Here is a 22,820-nt window from a genome sequence, read left to right on the forward strand (position 1 = left end):
ATTTGGAGTGGGATTTGTGCGGTTTTTCATTGGTTAACCACAAAAACCTGTACTTTTCAAGGACATGGTAATGGACTAAATTAAAAGGAATGGTAATATTGAAATCACACTTCTATTTCATATAGACATCAGTCTACTGTTCTTCCTGATTGAAGCTGATTTTTTTTTAACTGTAAAAGAGCAACATCAAGCATCGGTACAAAATGATTCTATCTTAGATAATAAGGTATTATGGCATAAACATAATATTCATCTTTTTTCTTGCAGTATATTCATTCTGCTGACATAATACACAGAGTGAGTATTTGTGTTAGTATAACTTAAATTATGTAATGAAAGCAATATGTGTGCAGCTAAAATTGTTGAGTAAAAAGCACATAAAGAATTCAATTCATTATTGCTGAAAGAGAAGAAATTGACATGGATCTTTTTAGATCTGGTTTTCTTGGCAATAATGTGAGTTCTAGCCAGATTTATTTCACTGGTTTCAAGAAAATCCTAACATCTTGTAAGGTAGGGGTCCCCAAACTAAGGCCCACAGGCCAAATGCAAGCCTCCAAGGTCATAAACCTTAGACTTAGGGTTGCCCTAAGTCTGAAACTACTTAAAGGCATGCAACAACAACAACAGCAATTTTAATTAACTTGACTATCTCAGCCAAAAGCAGGCCATGCTTCCCATTGAAATACTGGTTGGTTGGTTAAAATTGCTCTTCAATTTAAATATTGTATAGGAATTTGCTCGTTTTTTTTCAAACTATAATCCGGCCCCCTAACAGTCTGAGGGACCATGAACTGGCCCTCTGCTTAAAACATTTGAGGCCTGCAGGACCCATTTGTGGGGTAACAGACTGCTGGTAACCACAGTAAGAATATGATGTTGATTTTAGCTGGGAGTTGGTTTAAAAGCTGCAGAATATATAAAATGTTATCGTACTGTATTTCAGAGTTGAGATGGCATTATTAGCTTTGTAATACTGATATAAATATCCCTTTTTCTTTTAGGATTTAAAACCTAGCAACCTAGCTGTAAATGAGGACTGTGAGCTGAAGGTAATTGTAATCAGTGTATATGCATGCTTTTTGGATAACCCAGAGGTAGTATCTGTCCTACTTGATCAGAAGCTTCAATATGCTGTTGGAAAATGAAGACAAATTGGTTAAATGGTAGTAATGAAAACATAGGTCTTAATGTATTGTTGATACAAGAGGTATTCAATAACTGTTTCAATTTATTTGTTCTTAAGCCAATAAAATAATGCTCCAGAACTATGACGTGACTGGTATTGCATGTAATTAGTCACAGTAGAATTAAAGCATCACAAGTATGAATTGTGTATTTCTAATCCCAAATGCTTCAGACTAGCATTTGCATTGTGTGTGTGTGTGTGTGTCAGTGTGTGTGTATATGTGTGTGTGTATTCCTCTATTTCACAGATCCTTGCAGCTCTTTCAAGTGTTGCATCGTTTTTGTTTGATAATTGTGTTGCCTATAAAACAGGGACCTACGTGGGATCACAGCGGCCAGGTCCAAGGAGGCAGCATAGAAAGAATCAAAAAAGAGGGGAGAGGAGAAGGGGGGGAGAGAAGAAATAGAATGACATGACCCAGCCTGGCCACAGCAAGAATGATAAAGAGGAACTAAAAGAGAGTCCTCAACCCAGCAAATTTCCCCACTCCCCAGTCCTGTCTGGAAGGAATAAAAACAGTAAAATAGAAAAGGAAGTCTTCTGCCCCAGAAAAAAGGGTGCAAGAACAAAGGAGAACGAAGCAGGTGAAGAGAGAGAGTCAGCCACCGAGATATCTCCCCCCCCCCCCCAAAAATGGGAAAGGAGAAGGGGAAAAAGTGGCAGCTTATCTTACTTCATGCAAATCCATGCCTTTGCCATTTCACAGATCAATCTCCAGTCCCTATACAGCCTTGTGCCTCATGTGACATGAAGCTGGAGGGAGAGAATCTGAGACAGATGAATGAGCAGGACTATTGCAGTGCTTGTTTGAAAAACAAAAACATGTTGTTGACGTCAAAAAGTTTCAGATTTTGAGGTTTTCAGATAAAAGAAACTCTATCTTTGTATCACAAAAAACTTTTACCAAATGCATTTAACATGGTTTTAAATCTTCCCCAACTGGAATTTAATCAGATGAGAAATCCAGTATTTTTTTCTTTAAAATAAACTATGAAAATAAAATAGAGGTGATTCTTTCATTTTTCAGATTTTGGATTTTGGATTGGCACGGCATACAGATGATGAGATGACAGGATACGTAGCAACCAGGTGGTACAGAGCTCCTGAGATCATGCTGAACTGGATGCATTACAATCAGACAGGTACTGTGTTCCAGAAAATAAAATCCTACAACTTTAGAGATTATCAGTCAACACTGAAATTACATTTTTTGAAACAATAGAATTATCTAATCATATCCTGGTAATGAATATGCAGTTCTTGAAGAAGTATATGTATTTGAAATAAATTTGTGCATCTGAATATCCTGTTTTAGATCAAGGAACAAATGTATGCTTTTTCATGCTCTAAAAAATGTTTATCTATTTGCATATGTTTGTTTTTAATTATATGTATTTCTTGTGCTGTATGCAAGGAGATCAGGGAGTATACATTAAAAGCAATTCAAAAATATTTAAAAAGTAATAATTTACAATTTAAAATATTACAGTATTGCTTCAAACTGTATGCATGTACAAGTAGAATAAGATCATTAGACCCCCAAATACATGTTTTAACTTGATGCCAAAAATCAAATGCATACTCATTAGGATACTTACTTTATTGTGGCTTTTCCTCAGTTGATATTTGGTCAGTTGGATGCATTATGGCTGAACTATTGACTGGAAGGACACTGTTCCCTGGTACAGACCGTATCCTTTAAGAGCAATGAAAAGTACATTGGAACATCTATTTTCACACATTGCAATATGTTGTGCCAATAAAGCTCTTCATTCTGATGTTAGACCCATTGCTGTTAAAATGATTGCAGAGCTAATTTGTGAATCAGTAGTGACAACTAGTGTTAGTTTTCTTAAAAATGCTTTTAATATATAATTGAAATTTATAGCCATGGTTAAGAGCTTAGCATTGATAGTATAGCTGTAATGGTAATGATCAGCCAGTGCACACACATGTTTAAGGAACAACAAATAATCTATAGGTAGATCTGTTCTAATATGAACATTAAATGTTACTTATTGGTCTGAATGAACTGAGTGCAAGTTACATAGGTAGTATTACTCTAAACATGCTCATCTACCTGCTTTTAGATGTATAAAATTACTCTCTGATTATTGCAGTAATAGAGTGTCTCTGTATGGTTTTGTCTACTGGCATTATTGAGAAAGACATTTAGTGTAAACTTGCAAAATTCCGCCAAAGTCTAAAACTCTTTGGAAGGATTATTGTAACCTTTAAGAATTTGTTAATGTAGACATTACTATACTAAGGGATATCCAGATGCTTTGCCATGTATCTTTATGTTTCCACAAATCCTATCTGTATGTGTACAGTTGATTTAAAACAAATACATCATAGTGTCAATTTAGAAAATAAATACCAATATCCACTAAGGATGCTGGAAATAGATTGTTCTATGCTGCTGCCTTGTATGCAGCTTAGTTATATCTTTAGCAAATGAATAAGGTTGCAGATGGAATGTTTTGCTTCACATATTGTTCAGTTTTGTTTGTTCCACACACACACTGAACATTTTAAAGGCTATGATGAACGTCATCCTTGAATTCACCTCTTAAAAGCATTTGGTTGTTTATGCATTAAGCCTACCTTGCTATAATAATATATTTTTATGTTCGCTTTCAAAAATGCAAGGACTAGAATTATTTATTAATTGTTTATTTTCAGTTTGCAGGCTTTTCTTTCAGATTTTCCCATAACAGCTGATAAATATTGTACAAACAAGAAATGATAAAATATGATCCAAATTTTTGCATTTTTGTGATTTTATCTTCTTATGCTTTTGCCTTCCTTCCTTCCTTCCTTCCTTCCTTCCTTCCTTCCTTCCTTCCTTCCTTCCTTCCTTCCTGTTATAACTTTATCTTCCCTTTATCTAGTATCTAGCAGACCTCTTTTTCTTTTCTGTCTGAAATATGTTAAGAACTGTTTCCCCGAAAAGAAATAAAAGCATGTGACAAGCATGAGTAGGATTTTACTGTCATTCTTACTGTTATTCTTTGAGCGATTTCACATATTTTTCCTCCCTAAATTCCTTATATCAACTTTTTGTATGTTTCTGAGTAAGGGTTTTCTGCAACTATTCTAGGTTCTTTGTGCACTAAGCTGAATTGGGAAGTAATTGTAGTTCTTTGGGGTAATAAAGGAGCACAGATAGTGAAATGAGTAATATAGGACATGCACATGGTATAAATTCAGAGATCAGTACCACAAATACTCTGTGTTTTCTTGTGATCCATTAATGGAAGTTACTGACTCAAACTCCCAACAAACAGGAAGAATGAAGATATAATTGGTCAGTTGTCAACATTGTTCACTTCTGTAGTTAGATTATGTTTTAAAACTTTCAAAATACATCTTGACTGAGCAGATACAGACTAGAACATATCAAAGCAAGTTTGACTTGTTAGTGCTGGGTAATTCCAAGATTGTAATTCTTGGACACAGTTTATATCAGCCTACCACCATCTCCATGGTAATGTGATCATTTACTTTGAAACTGATTTCTTTCAGTGAGTGACCAGGCAGGCAAGCAAACACTGTACCTTGATTAACCCATTTCATTTGTATTCTTAGCATAGGCAGTTCTTCTGGCCATAACACTACAAGGGACTGTTGTGTGATAGGGTGCTCTATGGAATTAATGCCATGAAGAAATTCTAATCTTGGAAGATCTCTCAAAAGGAAATCAGTTTAGATTTTTTTCTTGGTAGTCTTTTTCTTTCCCTTTGTATCTGCCTCTGACTTTATCTGAATATGCTGCTTCGCTTAATAGTAATCAATGCCAATGATTATGACAAATTGGCTCTTTTCTCCTATGACAATATTGAGGTTTATCCATCCTTAAAGGTAGTCACTTCCTAAGATCTGCATGCTTTCCATTTCTTCATTTTGCTTTCCATATATTTTCTTTTTTACTTTGTTATGTGTTTTATAATATTTTTAATTAGTTTCTGTACATTCACAAATGAAATATTGGTTATAATTCTGTTAATGTGGTAGAACTAACGCAGTGACCTTTTTATATAATTCCTTGCAGGGGTATGCATTCCACACCTTTAAAATTTCCCACATTTTCTGTCAGAGTTTGGAATTAAAATGAATTGATATTGTTAATACTTGATATATTCAAGAGTCTCAAAACTGTGTAAGTGCAAAATATTGTCATTTTGGTTTAATATTTAATTAAGCTAAAACAAGCTAGTACTTACTTCAGAAGTGTGCATTCCTTTACTGTAAGACATCTAAATATACCCTCATGTAACCCACTACCTCCAGAAATCACATTAGTAGTTTGGTGAAGCCCATCTGGGTGCATTTTCAGTGCTACGTGGGGCTCATATTAAATATACCTGTTTATGGAAGATCCAAAAGATTGCTGTCAAGCATATCTAAACAGATAGCATTATGAAAACTAAAGAATAGTCAATACACTTTTAACATTAAGTTGTGCAGCAAATAGTTTTTAGTTATTTCTTTTTTTAAAATCCACAACTATGAACATTGCCTGGAGCATTATTAAATCTGTTGTTACAAAATGGAGATAATATGTTTCAACCACAATTCTTCTTGAAGAAGGCTAACTAGCAAAACCTAGTGACTAGGTAAGGCATACGTTAGTCAAGAAAGAACCTAGAGGACAGTTCAAATTCTGAAATAGCTGAAATGATCCATAGTAGAGATGGGTGATCCATCAATGGGACCACTGTCACTCAAAACCCTGGTGTATGGGAAAGTAGTATAAAGAAAACCATTGCTGAAATAAACACATATTAGACTTTCTGGCCTTGTTGCAAAATACTATATGTGGAACAAGGCCAACTGCCCTGGAAACACCATCCCCACAGCGGAGCATGGTGACAGTATCATGTTGTGTGGACTAAGAAACTGTTGAGGATTGAAGGCAAGATGGATGGTGTTAAATACAGGGCCATTCTAGAGACAAACCTGTTTCAGTCTGCAGGAGACCTGAGATTTGGGTTGAGGTTCATCTTCTAGTGAGACAATGGTTCATCTTCTAATGAGACACACACCCAAAAGTATTGAGAGTTGAACGCAATCTAAGTGTTTTAGAAAGGCAAGTCATAGTTCAGACCTCACTGTAATTCATAATCTGTGACAAGATTTGAATGTTATTATTGCTGAACCAGCATCCATCCTAGAGCTGATACAACTATATGAAGAAGTATGGGGAGAAATAGGATGCAGATACATAATGCTGCTAGAAATTTGTTCAAGAAGGTTTGTGTTATAATTGCTACTGAAATTATTGACATTACTTAATCAAGCAACACGTACCAGCTTTTTTTGGTTGTTTACCACAGTACAAACATTTTGCACCTTCACAGTAATGAGTATTCTTATATATCAAGTAGTTACAAATTCAGTCAAATCTATTGCAATTGTCACAAAAAGTTGGTGAAGTTAAAGGCAGGGATGACTTTTAAAAGGCAATGTGTGTTACAGGTAGATTGAGGTCATTCTGTAGGTCAGGTCCTCATTCACCTGGAGAGTTCCAGTAACGACTACCTTCCAACGCCATATCCCAAAAAATGGGTTGTAAAGCTTGTGGATTACAGTGAACAGTGTTGCCACACCTATGCTTTAGACATGAACATGGAAGAGAAATACAAGTTGCAACAACAAGCATACTTGGTGATTCATGCACATATGATTTGGTTCTCAGTTCATGTCAGACAGAAAAGAGATGTTTTAGTCTTAGTTCTAGGCAAAGCAAAATATTCATGTAGTTGATCTCTAAATATGAATTCTAGCTATATTTGGTCATGTAAGATGTCTAATGTAATTTGTAAAAAATTAATTTTTTAAAGTAAGATTTAGAATAAAAATTTGTAAACTTCTTTGCTTTCTCAAAGTAAAATTGCTGGCAACATCTGTAGATTGTAACCCAAAATAAACTGGACCATGTAGATTTATTTCAGGACAGTTTTATTCTGACATGTAATTGTTAAGAAGCAGTATTACTGTCATTGGCACCATTGTATGCCAGTCTTTTCTCATACTGCTTCTGTTTATGAATCTTGAACTTGCTCCTGATTGGAAATATGTTTATTCTGCTGTAAACCACACTGTCTTACTTAGGCAAATTAAAATCTATGGTGTTTTTTCACATAGCAGAAATACGTTTGCCACAATGAAAACGTGGTTTGGATGTGAGGAGAGAATAAATTTTAATATAGATGAGAGTAGTGGGGGAGGTTAGACTTCCTGACCTTACAACCCCAACTGAGCTTACTTTAATTTTTGACCCTTTTAAACATTGGCTGTATTTTCCTTACTGAGAATATTAAAAAGTTAACAACCTGAGCCATGTTCTTAATATTTTGAAGAAGTAGCTCATTCCTTTGATGAAATAATTCTGTCCAGAGTTAGGTATTGCCTTTTCCCTTCCATAAGCAAGAGAAATTCAGCTTATGAAGGAAGGAGGAACGATAATCTTGGGTGTATTTGCATTTCTTCATTCCACTGCTCATGTGGATAGCTATCTCCAAAAGTCAGCCATCTGCATAATATCTATACTGGCTCAGCATCCCTCATTTTGAGCACGTTGGGGTAGAGGATTTTCAGCAGGTGGGTATGTGTGGTTACATGCTGTATATATGTGTTAATCTTGCTTATAATTTTTAGTTGACGTTTTCCCCCTTTCGTTTTATTGGGCTGCTGTTATGATTTTATTTTAAAATTTTATTTGTCCCAGCATTTTCCTTTATGGTCCATCGTTAGATATTGATCAGTTGAAGCTTATTTTGAGACTCGTTGGAACCCCAGGGCCTGAGCTTTTGAAGAAAATCTCTTCAGAGTCTGTGAGTTTGAAATTTGATTGTAATGCCTGCTCTTCTTGGATTCTGTGTCACACATCCCCTTTTTTGGCTTTGTTTCTTGCCTGGTAGTTTGTTTTCCACTTTCTTCAGCTTGTTTCCGTGGGCACATCTTGAAGTTTCCCTTTTCTTCCCCTGTGCTCTTTGCCATATACCTAGCTCCCTCCCGTCTTGCATATTTGTTGTTCCGTCTGTAGACTATACGAAGTAGAGCTAAACATTCAGCATAGTTGCCGTGTGCTGTTGTTATATGCTATTGCATATGTGCTACTATTTTCTGTGTTCAATCTCCAGCCTAGTTTGGGTGGTTTATATAGTGTGTCCTTTCACATCTGGCAATCCAGAGAATGCTCCAATAGTGTATACCAATGTTCTATTTTGAAACTGGTGTGACTATTAAATGACCTGCAAAGTCAACAAATAAATTAATTAGAGGTAAAGATTAAAAAGTGGTACATACAATCTAAATGTGATACATACAATCTAAATCAGTTTATAAATCAGAACATGAAAGGTACTGTTGACTACTTCAACCAGAGAAGTCAGGCATAGCAGAGGACTTGATGAACCAACCTGGACACAGCATATTATTTGAGAACACAGAAATGTTGGACCACTCTTAACAACCACCATGTCAGACTAGACAGCGAAACCACTGAAATCCAAAAGCATGTGGTTATTTCAACAGAAAGGAAGAAACCATGAAAATGAACAAAATCTGGCTACCAGTATTTTTTTAAAAAACCCTCTAAAATCAGAACAGTTAATAAAGAACAACACTCAAAAACAGGGAAATTCCAGACAAGAAACAACCAGGACCAGCTAATCACCTCCCAACAAAGGATTCCCCCAGGTAGTAAGAAGACAGACCTTGAAACTGCTAGACTATTAACTGCTAATCAAAGTGGGCAGTTGAAACATTCACACCTAACACAAACAGACAAGAGTTCTTTCTCCCACCCTGGACATTCCACAGATATATAAACCCCATTTTCCTAGTTTCCAACAGACTTCACAACCTCTGAGGATGCTTGCCATAGATGCAGGTGAAATGTCGGGAAAGAATGCTTCTGGAACATGGCCATACAACCCGAAAAACTCACAACAACTCAGTGATTCCAGCCATGAAAACCTTTGAAAATACATTAAATCGGTTTACAAAATCAAAAGACAGTGTTTGTTTATTAAATAGTAAGAAAGGATAAAATATATTTTTTCAATATGCATCTAAAAATAGAAAATTATCATCTTATCATTTTTATTTCTATCCTGCCTTTCTCCCTATAGGGACTCAAGGCAACTAACAATACCATGACACAACTCAATAAATTTTAAGAACAAGGGAAATACAAAAATTAAAAAAAGAAATATTGGTGTCAAGAATACAAAGTTAAAGTACAGTAACGATCCAACAAAAATACTGTTAAAATTACATTTAAAACTTTATAAAATGGTAAAAATCATCAGGTATGGAAGAAAGACCTATTCCAACAATCTTAATGCCTTCCTCTAGGTTATTTCAGAAGAGATTCTGGGAATTTAGGGCAACACCAAATGGGCTTTTTCAGATGGGTCTGTAAGGAAGAAGGCAGTCCCTTGAGTAACTATGTTCTTAACAGGCTGAATTCCTGCTGTTTCTAGTGCTAAAATTTTGACTTTATTATCAGAGCGTAAAATCCAGTTTCTGTACAAGGTCATTAAATGATAAATCATTGGATGCAGTGATATAGTAAATCAGTCAGTCTTTCTTTCATAAGCAAGATCAGTGTATATTCAGGAGGCAATCAGTCACTCTTTCTTCCATAAGCAAGATCAGTGTATATAACAGCTATTTTCATAGAAGAGATTAGTTTTACACAAGCATCTTGATGAGAAACACAATTAAAATACATATATAGGGAAAGAAGATTGACCCTTATAAAGCATACTATAAAAATTAAGGCATGTTCTGAATCAAGAAGGGAAGTGAATGTGTAGGATTTACTCTTCATTTAATGTTGCAAAACAAGTGCCTTCAGATCTGGCTATAAGGTCTGTGCATGAGGAGGTGCTATTTACATCACTAAATAGTATACCAGAAGTGAAACAATCACTCACTTGCATCCTTGTGGCTCGACACTTGCAACTTGCTCACTTTTAATTTTGGAACTGGGCTGAGAGAATAGGAAAGTTTCTCTCCTATTTCTTCCCCCATAGCCTGTTCAGCAAAAATACTTCTGTGCAATTTTAGAGCCAAAACAAGACATATTTAGAAAACACATGACCATATGGTTAGGCCTTTATTGTTTATATGAAAGTAAAGTGCTTGAAATTGGTCAGAAAGTGAAAAAATACTATTTTAACCAAAAATATCTGCCCTGATGTGTGGTTTTAACCATAAAGTCCTCACCCTGTAGCAGAGCCCATCATAAAATCTAAAAGTAACCAAAAGTGGCCTCCTGTTCTCTGGAGTGGCATGTCTGATTGCCAGTAGACATGCTGATATGCCTTATGGGGGGGGGGGGAGTGAGGAAGAGCTCAAAATGGCCTACCCACATGGTTACCTGGACTTAGGGTCATAGAGGCACATGATATTTCTATCCCTCAATGAAATTGTTTGGACAGCAATTTTCTTCACTGGCCTGTTTGTGTAGGATGCAAGATCTGAATTGAATATTCATCAGCCTTTACGTTCATTGCTCTGTGGCTGTTGCTATATTTCTGTGGTGTAGAATATGATAATATTCAAGCCAAAGCATTATTCGTGGGCTGTAAGTTTTCCCAGTGCCAGACCACTGAGTATGAAAAGAATGAGCGAGTGAATCTCATAACCTTGAAGACTTCTGAGAATTTGCTAACTTCATAAGAGGTTGGCAATTTCTTTTCTAATGCACTGATCAATTTGGAGCCCAAGGAAAGGATAGGTGTTTATCATGGGTATCTGATTTGTCCATCTTTCCCCACATGATCCATGGGAGAAATAACTATAGAGATCAGGATATGGATCACCTTGAGTTCTGTGTTAATAGAGAAAGACACATACATTTACAGAAGTATATAAGTATTTATTTATTTATTTATTTACTTTACTTTACTTTACTTTACTTTACTTGTATACCGCCGTTTCTCAGCCTAACCGGCGACTCAACGCGGTTTACAACAGGATAAAATCAGTCAACAATATACAATTCAAAACAAAAGAGCACAGTATGCAATATTACACAACAGCAACAACCCAATGCGTCTCATAACTAGAGTCGTGATCCAAAATTCGTCGTCCATATTTCAGTCCCTGTGATCGTCACATTCATTGCACTGATTAACCAAAGGCCTGTTCGAACATCCAAGTTTTTGAAGTAATCCTTCCTTCAAAAGATTTTGTTTGCTCCCATATGGAATTATAACCTAAGGAGATAACATGCATGTTAAAATCTTGTTTTCTTTTTTCCCTCTGCAGTTAAATTAGGTGCTGTATAAAGACATAAGTTACAAAGAACCAAACTGACTAATATGCACCAAATTTGTTTGCTAGCTCCTTCTGCATATATTATCCTTGCTTGACTTGTCATTGAATTGTTCTTTCTTGCTTGATAACTAACATTGTTGTGCAGTGCTACATGCTTTCTGACTTAACCTTTTGTTGTCCTAGCATTCACAGCTGCAATAAGAAAAACTTCAGATGCTGCAACCTTGATACATTATCTTTGGCAGCAAAGGAGTGAAAACTAAGATTTATAAAGTCAGACAGGAGAATCAAATAATATCTCTAGATAATATTCATCAGTTGGCTAACTGCAGTGCTTCAATGAATTTGATTTTAACTCTAAAAGAAACCAATATCCACCTTAAGGCTGATTAATGAATTAGCATCTTGTTTTACAGAAAGGTTTTTAATCGTGGTATCTAACTGAAAGATTCTTTACTTCCTAGTGTTTGCTTTTGAAGCTTGATATGACACAGAGAGTGGTTACAGCCTGTTCTGTGCAGACCAGATGCTTTGTATGCATTTGTCTTGATTGTGTGTTCACAGTGATGTTGAAATATTAACAAAGCCCTTGACTAGGCACCTAAGATATTAACCAGCTTCAGCAGATTATGCGTCTGACGGGGACACCCCCTGCATATCTCATTAACAGGATGCCCAGCCACGAGGTGAGATCTAACAGGGTGTGCATCATGATCTGCGCTTCACAACATTCCTTCATGCCTTCATCTATGCATTTATAGCCCATCACTTAGAGCACAATCTTTCCAAGGCAACTTACAAACTAAATCAGCATGAAACAATACCTTACTACAGTATCAATCTATTCTAAAACCAATAGAAATTAGAGAAGAAAAACAAAAACAAAGGCAGACTGGAACAAAACATCTTCAGAATGTGTTTAAAGGATAGTACAGATGAAGCAATAAGAAAAAAGATTCAAAGAAGTGGCAGCCCCACTCAAATAGTCTTATTTCAAAGCTCATTTGTCTGCTGAAGTTCTGTGGTTGTTCTTAAGATTTAAACAGAATCATTTATCTAAAGCTGTTTCTTCAGATTTTTTGGTCCCAAATGGTTTGATATTTAAATGGTTGAAACCATAATTTTAAATTGAGCATTGGAAACAGACAGCTGACATAATATCAATGTAACATGTTATGAATGCCTGGCCCTACAAGCATTCTCAGATTTATTTATTTATTTATTTATTTGCAGTATTTATATACTGCCTTTCTCACCCTTGGGGGGACTCAAAACAGTTCTCCTTACTAGTTGAAGGTTTCTGAGTCACTTTCAAAGGCAAGCATATCTATAACACCTTATAATATTAAAAGTCCTTATAGCCTGAACTTGTGCAATTAAAACAAAGATACCCTCCTCCAGTTTGGGCAGCTGTTATTAAGGCAACCTTAACTAGTAAAATGCTCTGTTTTTTTGAGGACACTGTCTTCATGCAATACCATGGTCTTAGGTTGCCTAGTTAGCTCTACTGACATTTCATTATTAGCTGATTGAAAGAAAATTTGAATGGCATTCATTTTTTAGCATGTTTCATCAGTACCATTTGTGCTGAGTTAGTGTTCAGCTATATTAGGTGTATGTAGGTGCAACTGCTGCCCTAAAGAACTCATCCTTGTTTTGCAGACCACTACTATATAGATAACCATGCTCATCCAGTATTATTTAACTCATAAAGCCTAAATTTTAGCACTTGTTGTTAACAGCGATCACATCACTCTGGTGAGTATCTAAATGAGATGATCTAAAATAAGTACTTCTCAAAAATATATTCATAAGAAAAATCACACATAAATACTCATTAGAAGGTAAAACTTAAAATTGTTGCATTTTCCTCTTTCCTCTCAGGCAAGGAACTACATACAGTCATTGTCTTATATGCCGAAGATGAATTTTGAAAATGTATTTATTGGTGCCAATCCACTGGGTAAGATTATTGGCTATTTCATTGTTGTTTGAAAAGTACAGTTTGAAGCATTAAGATAATGTTACTTGTTCATAAAGTGGAGATACAGTTAAGTCATTGGTTCTGAAGGGCTTCTAGATAGAATTGCCTTCCGAAACAAAATTCTGATGACAGTTTTTTTTTTGTTTCTTGCTAACTTTTCAGTTTTGTTGTATATATGATTTAATAATTAAAATATTGACTTATTCTTGTTATAGAATTCAGTTCTTCAACCATGTTTAGGTTATAGTTTCATATCTAAAGTGAAATCCAAAAGTGTCCCCTCAAAATTGTTGCTTGCGAGCCTTTTGTAGGGCAAAATGGTGCTATAGGGGCATGCTTTGAAACAATCCTATCATATCACCGTAAAGACCTCCAATCTTGTCTGATTTTGAAAGTGAAACAGGGTCGGGCTTATTTAGTATTATGTGGAAGTCCACCCAGCCTTTTGGGATCTCCAAAAAAGTAAAAAAAAGATTCCTGGTAGAAATCCTAGAGAGCCATTTCTAATCAGATGTGTCAATACCATGCTTGAAATACCAGAGCATATATCTTAGTGCAACATTATTACATTAAATGGCTCCGGCCCAAATTACTGGTCTGAACGCATCTCCTCCTATGAACCATCATGGAGATTAAGATCCTCTGGGGAGGCCCTGCTTTCCGTCCCGCCATTGTCACAGGCACAATTGGTGGGGACAAGAGACAGGGCCTTTTCGGTGATTGCTCCCCGGCTATTGAACTCCCTTCCTGGTGAGATCAGGTCGGCCCCCTCCCTCCTGTCCTTTAGAAGGATGGTAAAAACTTGGCTGTGGGACCAAGCTTTCGGGACAGGGCAATAAAGCAGCAATAGGAAAGATGACCAAGCCAATTAGATTTGATGCGGATGTCTAGGATGGTTTTCGATTGTGTATTTTAATATTTTGATAAATGTTGTTTAATGTTTATATATTGTATGTGAATTTGTGTCTCGGCATTGAATGTTTGCTGTGTATATGGAGTGCTCCGCCCTGAGTCCCCTTCAGGGTTAGAAGGGCAGAATATAAATGTTTTAAATAAATAAATAAATAAACTTCCCAAGTAAACCTTGAAAGCTGGACTACTGTCACATTACATTGTCACATTACAAACTATGAATTATGATCCAGCTGAATTTTTAAAATAACTTTTAATATTTAAACACCACCACTCTGCTCCCCTCGCCTCCTCCTCCTCTTCTTCTTCCTCTTCTTTTTGTCATGCTGTTCCTGAAGCTGTGGACCTGTTGGAGAAGATGCTTGTGCTGGACACAGACAAACGAATTACTGCTGCTGAAGCTTTGGCTCATACTTATTTTGCTCAGTATCATGACCCAGAAGATGAACCAGTGGCAGATCCCTACGATCAGTCTTTTGAAAGCAGAGAACTGGATATAGAGGAATGGAAAAGTAAGTAGCTTGGGAAGACGGTGCTGGCGAACCAAGTCTTGGCAAATGCCACTTATTGATGGTATATTTATATATCATGATGTAAGAACAATAATCCAATAGTACTATCCTTTCAACACTATAATTCTTGTTTGTGGAGGGAAATAGTACTTTTGCAGTTGAATATTATGAAAATAATGAGTCTATAGCCTAGTGAGTTTTACTGGTGCTGCACTTTTAAGAAAGAGTAAAAGATTCACAATTTACAATGGTTTCCCTCGTCTGGAAATTCTGTGCCTTGAGAAAAAGTGGGAGGTGGCCTGTTTTATATTGTTTACAATGTTGTCGTTTTACACTGTAGTTATGTATTTTAATGTGCTACATTTTAACTTTCTTGATTGGGTTTTGCCCCATGTAAGCTGCCCAAGTCTCTTCGGGGAGATGGAGGTGGGGTACAAAAATAAAGTTGTTATTATTATTATTATTATTATTATTATTATTTTATTAATGGAAGCATGGCTTTCTATCTGATAAATATGATTTTCTTAAGAATTTATATGGGCAGCATAATGTTATTGAGCAATTAATTTGTTTGCCTAAGTGAGTTCCCAATCAAATCGGAGTGAGGCTGGCTGTTGCTTCAAGTGAGTGCTAACATGGATTGATGCTCACAAAAACATAGTCAATATAATAGCCCAGTGCCAGCCCATGAAATCACTTAGCACTTATTTGAGAGGTATAGTTGATTCTAACAACTGAAATAAATTTGAGTGAATACATCTCAGAGTGGGAGGTGGGCTGATAATTGTTAGCTAAAGTGTGTATCTCTCTTTTTCCTCTAGGCCTGACCTATGATGAAGTAGTTAGCTTTGTGCCACCACCGCTTGACCAAGAGGAAATGGAGTCCTGAGAATCTGTTTGTCTTTGTTCCATATCACTGTGAGGAGAAGGCCTTTCCCATGAGGATTCTCCACATATCATACAAGTGCCTCTTGCCGTGAAGATTCTCCTTGGTGGAGGGGGAGGGGGGTTGTGTGTTTTTGTGTATGTTGAATGGAGGAGTTGAAGGGGATGAGAACGAAGATTTGGAGAAAAGTATTTATGCAGTAACTGTATAAATAATTTGCATGTTCTCTTGTATTTTTGTATACAGTTTGGGACATGCTTCTGAAAACCTGTTTGATTGCTTTTTAGCCTTTACTGTTGGCAACCAGCTTTCACTGCTCCGGGTCAAGGCAGACATTATGCAGGGAAGCTGAGATTTCAAATTCTCAGTAGTAATTTCTTGCCATTAAATGGCTCTTCTACCCAGATGAGACTTGGATAATGCAAGCTGAACTATTACTTGAACTGTGCCCTCTGCTTTTTAGAATGAGAGAAGAGAGGGTAAGGGATGTCTTTCCATTCCATGCCATGCCAGCTGCTTTTCTTCCCAGTATTTGTATAGCAGGAAGGATGATGCCATGAAGGGCTGTCTCTTGGGAACTTCTTGTCTGAAACAGTGTAAAAAAAGAAGTTTGTGCCTTAAATTACTAAGGGAAAATAGAGTCTGTGTTAGTCCTCTGTATAGTGGACCTCTAAGCTTGCTGCTTCCCAGGGTCTGAGTCACAGGATTCATGTATTACTAACTGGTGGCTATGGCCAAAATGCATCTCTTTCAGTGATATGATGTATTCCCATATTAATTGGATTTTGTCATTTGCCTTTCTGTGCTGCCCAGCCCTGAGATCTTTCAGCAGCAGGTTCCATCAAGCTGCCTGTTATATTTTTGTATCTTCTTAATGTGGCATGTAGGTTTGTGTATATTGTGATATGTGTTCATTGTAAGGCTTGCTTGTATTTCCTTGGAAGAGGCCCTGGGGAGGTAAATCAGCTTAATAATTGCTGCGTTCAATATCATAGTGTCATGAGGAATCACAGCATCCATATGTTTTTATTACACTTAATGTTGACATTGTGGGCACTTTTTGATGAAAGGGTGCTGATGAACATGCACCTTTCTGTGAGCTTCCTTAGGGGGCTTTAAAAAAGAAATTGTTTTATCAGCTTGCATTAACCCAGCACAAGATTCACACCATTGTATTCCTAGATGATAGAAATCAAGTAACCTTGAAATTTCCCTACTTATGAATTTTGTGGGCTTCGGGGGCACCGGTTCAAGTATTTTGTGTTCATCAGGTATTTTAGGTATCCAAGATCCTATTTTTAAAATATTTTCTGAAATTTATATAAATGCAGGTATCATGCATGGACTGTATGCCTGTCTCTGAAAGAGTGTAAAGCTTTGCAGTATTTTTGTTGTTCAAATGGATGTGGGATTTTTGTGTATTTATCCCTTTTGTACAGAGAAGCCGTGAAAGTGAAAAAGGCATGTGAAGAATAAAGCCATCAGATCCTTCCTTTCTAGTGATCTCCCTTCAGGTCCGTCCCGTTGTAAAGAAACTTGGGCTTGGGGTCCAGAGAGCAGCATTCCTTCATGCGTTTTGCTTGGAGGCCTTCTTAAGACCAAACAAAATCAGCTCTTCTACTGGACGTACAGTCTTGAGTATTCAGATGGAAATGTAGATATACTCTGTAAAACATACATGATTATTTTTCTCTGTCATTATATGTGTAAGCTGCCATGTGACTTTCATGCAGATGTACAACAAAAAGAATTTGAGATATATTTATGAGTGGGATTATCTCAAAGAAGAGACTGTATGGGAGCCCCTGTGGAGTGCAATCCTTGTCGCTAGTGTGATGCTGTTCTACTGCCTGAACTCTGGACAGAAAGTACACACTGTAAAGAAACGTTCTGCATATTTTTTATGTATCTAGTAACTTTGCTCTAACTGGTTATGCCATATAGGAAATCCCACAATGCCACTGGTTTTAAAATAAACCTATTTTTCAGACTTCATGGACTGTTGTTTATAAATTGATTTCTCTTTACAATGAAGTCAATTCTTTCATTTTGATGAGGCAAGGATGATGTAGGACAAATTAATTCATAGCAATTCATGCACTGAACAAACAAACATAATCATGATTGGCCTGGTCACTGTGTGTATTGGGTGGTGACTTGTTTTGCCACTTTCAATACTCCTTTCACTTCTCTCCTCTGCACTGAATTACTGTCAAATAAAAGTGCAAACAAATATGTCCTAAAATTGATAATAAAAACTGTTTCTTACTAGATACATGCCCAGAATATTGTTAGTAATCACCCAGCCAGGTTTTTAGAGAAGTATTTTTTTATCAATCTACATTAATAGAACTATGAAAATGGCTTTCATAATGAAATCTTAAGGAATTGATATTAGTGTATGCTCTCCACTGCTACAAGACATTGAGCATGTACTGTTTGTGCTCACACATATGTAATGCAAACCACTCCTGCATTTTTCTACTATTAGCAATTGCTTATTTAAGCCATTTTTTAGGTTTACAGAAATGAAATTGGGTACTCAAGCTCAATTGTTATGTGTTTTCTGTGCGTGCATTTAATTTGTTGAGAAAAGTGTTTAGTATTTGACTTGACTATTTCATCATTGCTAAACAAACAAACAGGGATATACCAGTCTCTGTGGGAAAGATGTGCATAGTATAAGGCAGAGTTTCTCAACCTTTGGTCCTCCAGGTGTTTTGGATTTCAGCAATTCCTAACTGCTGATAAGCTGGCTGGGATTTCTGGGAGTTGGTCCAAAACATCTGAAGGACCAAGGATAGAGAACCACTGAATAAGACATTCTTGCATTATTTGACTGAGCTTTCTATGCAATATGATTGCATGCAAACATGTTGCAATACTGTCTTCCAAGTTGGACCAGGACAGTAGAGTGTACTTTGTGGGAGGCCCTGGATAGAAAAGATGGGAAGAAGGATTAGCATCTGCAGCTGGAAATGGAAAAATGCCAGGAATTCCAAAGACATCCCAGGTTTTTTTCCTATTGTTTTGAGAAGGGGTCTGCCTTGTATAAATGAAGCAGTAGGAAAAAGCTAAAGTATTTCATTTCTTCCCACCAGTTTCATATTGAGATTGTAATACATTAGATTGCTTGCATATTACATGAGAGACTCGTCTATCTGTTCAGGGCAGCATTTTATAGCAACAGAATAATAAAAATTATAAGATATTTTATCAAGCTTATTTTAATTGTATTAATTAGGCCTGCTGTATTTGTATTAATTAATTAGGCCTGCTGTATTTGTATTAATGTAATTGTATTAATTAGGCCTACCTTCCACTATGGAAAACAAAGCCACATTTATACAGTTTACTGTTGGTTTGCAATCAAGATACTAATCAAATTATACCTGTTTAATAGGCCTGGCTAACAACGGAAAAATTTGTTTCTAAAATCGATTCGTTTTTTGGGTTTTTTTGCATTTCGATATTTAAAAGAATTCCGATTTTTTTTAAAAAAAAGTTTGATATTTATGAAATTTCGTAAATGGTAAAAAAATTACAAAACAATAATGAAACAATAATGAAACAATAACGAAACAATAACGAATCGATTCGTTAATGGCGGACGCGACCGCGCAATACGCTAAAAAAGCTCCAAATGGGACAGGGGGAACTTCTGAAGCTTCCCTCTCCCTCTGTTGTTGACTGTTGGTGTGATATTATAATTTTTTTTCACTAATTAAACAAAAAACAACTATAAAACTTGCCCCAGACATGCGGAAATAATAACGAAACGACCTCAAACCAATAACGAAACGAATACATAACGAAATGCGAAGCATTTACGAAACGAATTGAAAAATTCGTTTCATTTTTAAGCTGCTCCAGAATGGTTCGTTATCGCTTCGTTAACAAAAAAATAACGAATTTTTAACGAATTACGAATTAACGAAACGAAACCGCCCAGCCCTACTGTTTAACTTCCAGAACACTACTGCATTATGTATGGTCCTTGTTTCATAATGCATTGTGGACAGTTTTAAAAATAAACATCGGTTTTCAGCCTACTTTTTTTTAAAAAAATCACACGATTATAAGTATGATAATGCTACTTGGGGTGAGTACAAGAAGTTATTTGAGATGAATTTGGTCGAAATTGGTACCAAAAGTGAGTTTTGAAAACCTATTGACAGTAGCTGAGAACTACATGTCCTGGGCATGGTTAACCAATGTGCTGAGAACTGCAACGAAATCTTCAAATTAAGACCAGTTAACATTCAGTTAACAAGGTTATTGTCATCACCTTGTTAACTGGATTCTCTTTCTTCCTTAATGACTTTGGAAAAGTTGACCAAAAGTCAATATATACAAAGAATAGTGTTTGAATTGTATATTAATTTCTTGGTGAGTTACTTATGTGTGGAGCCTCACAAGATATTTTGGTGGTAAGGAAGCAAGATTTGGTTGCTAAAAGTCATGATAAGACTCACATTGAGAACTTTTGACTATAGACGCCCAAACCTTGAATATACATAAGATCTATACAGGAAAGTTTATCTTATGCTGATAACCTTGTGATGTTTTTGAAATATAAAATCCCTTAGTTATATTCCTTGTCAATAAAGACGCGAAACGAGGCAAGATTAACCTTTTATAAAAATGTGCCATATAAAACATACGTCAAATAGTATTGGCAAAAGGGTGAAATCAGGGTGCTACAAACTGATATAACTTCGATGATTTTTAAAATCCAGCCTAACCTCAGATGGTCTGTAACCTGTTTTGCAGATTTATTATTTATATCTCACCTTTTCTTGCTTAAAAGGCATTTATTGAATAATATTTTTGCTTCTGCATTGAATTGCTTTGACTGATTTGAAACAGTGTGTATTGTGGCTACTGGATATACCCAATAGAATCATAGAGTTGGAAGAGACCTTGTGAGCCATCCAGTCCAACCCTCTGCCAAAGAAGCAGGAAAATCGCATTCAAAGCACCCCTGACAGATGGCCATCCAGCCTCTGCTTAAAAGCCTCAAAGAAGGAGCCTCCAGCAAAGAGTTCCACTACTGAACACCTCTCACAGGAAGTTCTTCCTAATGTTCAGGTGGAATCTCCTTTCCTGTAGTTCAAAAACATTGTTCTGCGTCCTAGTCTCCAGGGCAGCAGAAAACAAGCCTGCTCTCTCCTCCCTATGACTTCCCCTCGCATATTTATACATGGCCCTCATCATGTCTCCTCTCAGCCTTCTCTTCTTCAGGCTAAACATGCCCAGCTCTTTAAGCCACTTCTCATAGGGCTTGTTCTCCAGATCCTTCATCATTTTAGTCGCCCTTCTCTGGACACATTCCAGCCTATCAACATCTCCCAGAATTGGACACAGTATTACAGGTGTGGTCTGACCAGGCAGAATAGAGCGGTAGCATGACTTCCCTGGATCTAGACACTACTCCTATTTATGCAGGGCAAAATCCCATTGGGGTTTTTTTTTTTTGCCGCCGCATCACATTGTTGGCTTATGTTTAATGCATTCCAGGTACACACTATCTATGGCAGCATAGAATCCAAACATAAATGTGATGATATATGTGATTATGGTGTTTCTTTTTCCTTTTAAAAGGATGAGTGTGTAGATTCTCTAGCTGCTGAACAGCAAATTCCATCTTTAGACAATTTCCAACTAGCTCTCTAACTTTCTATTGGCTGGCTCGTTCCCCTAAGGCACAGAATCCAAAAATTGAAGGTAGAAAGGAAATACCTCTGGTTACAGACTCATAACCTATGCACATGTACAGTAATAGTACATTCTAAGCATTTTTTAAAATATATGACCCATACATGCTAATTTTAATGCAAAGTGTGCCTTTTCAAAATACCAGATGTTCTCATGGGTAGATGGATGACGTAAAAAGTCTGAGCATGACAAATGTATTCATATTAATTCACTGCTGGAACCTATTAGCTCCAGACACACGTTTTTCACTGTGACCAAACCTCTGACCTCTCATAATGAGAGAATGCATTAATTTACCAACCTAATTACAAAGTCTTGCAATCAGCATGTGATGATATGATCAAGGGAATGGGAATGACCTATGGTAACACAGGCCAATTATCCAGGAATGGAAGACAAGCTGCAGGGCAACAAGGAAACCAACTGGTTACTATTTGCCCATCATTCAGAATTCTCTCTCCAGTCCTTATATTATGTGTGAGCGCCTGAAAGAAATTCTACAACTAAGAAAGGAGCTGTAGTACACAAATCACTGAGTGGACTATAGTCAAGGCAGTGGAACAACAGTAAGCATAACGAGTACGTGCACTATAGCTTGCAACAATCTGTTGAATTTGAGATGCATCTATTTATTAACTATCTACAATTGTTTGTACTATAATTGCCAATTAAAAATAATTGGCATTGCTAACATTGTTCTTTATTTTCAATATGCCAACCCTTTCTTATTCTACCTAAACTTAAATTCCGTATCTTGAAAGCTGGGTGTTACTCAATAGGCAAAATATCTTTAAGAACACAAGGGCACCGCTGTATCAAAGCAAGGTAGGAAAACCGTTTATGCTATTAAAGAGTCTCAATTTGTCTAGCCAAGGCTGTCAACACAAGCAGGCAGTGGCAATATAGAACTCCAAAACATCCAGTTGATAGTGAGTGAACAGTTGACTTCAATGTGCAAAAGGCACATGCTCCTTCCATGAGCCATGGATCTCTAGTATCCTATTTTCCACAGCAATTGGAAGCCTACACAGGGAGGTCATGAAAGCAATTGTGCTGCTTCACAATTAAAGAAACGATGGTTTCCAACAGTGACATCCCAAACCTGCAAAACCCATTCTTTAGCTTTGTTCAGGCATCAACTCCATACTTCAATTCTGCTGAACTTGCTCTTTCACCAATAGTTTCACAAGGTGCTCCACAGATCCTTGTACATATTGTTTCATAAAATGGTACCCTAGTGTTGCACAGGTCTTTCTTTGTTGCATTCCAATACTCTTGCACAAATTCTCCTAATGGCTTTGCAAGCCAATACATTAATTG

At 36.6% G+C, this 22,820-nt stretch overlaps 1 protein-coding gene across 2 annotated transcripts in view; it reads left to right on the forward strand.

Moving 5' to 3' along the window:
• Positions 1-17,777, forward strand: part of MAPK14 (mitogen-activated protein kinase 14) — a 37,448-nt gene extending 19,671 nt beyond the window's left edge. The window contains exons 5-12 of one of the 2 annotated variants that reach the window (XM_060773183.2): positions 268-297; positions 1,005-1,052; positions 2,217-2,331; positions 2,809-2,880; positions 12,095-12,174; positions 13,373-13,451; positions 14,723-14,896; positions 15,718-17,777. In XM_060773183.2, coding sequence (XP_060629166.1) covers positions 268-297; positions 1,005-1,052; positions 2,217-2,331; positions 2,809-2,880; positions 12,095-12,174; positions 13,373-13,451; positions 14,723-14,896; positions 15,718-15,785 — 666 coding nt within the window. In that variant the 3' untranslated portion in view covers positions 15,786-17,777. Of the gene's footprint in view, positions 1-267; positions 298-1,004; positions 1,053-2,216; positions 2,332-2,808; positions 2,881-7,948; positions 8,029-12,094; positions 12,175-13,372; positions 13,452-14,722; positions 14,897-15,717 lie in introns of both variants that reach the window. The other variant, XM_060773182.2, reaches the window with a different exon arrangement.
• The last annotated feature ends 5,043 nt before the right edge of the window (positions 17,778-22,820 follow it).

Source organism: Anolis sagrei, chromosome 4, assembly GCF_037176765.1.
Source record: "Anolis sagrei isolate rAnoSag1 chromosome 4, rAnoSag1.mat, whole genome shotgun sequence".
NCBI lineage: Eukaryota > Metazoa > Chordata > Lepidosauria > Squamata > Dactyloidae > Anolis > Anolis sagrei.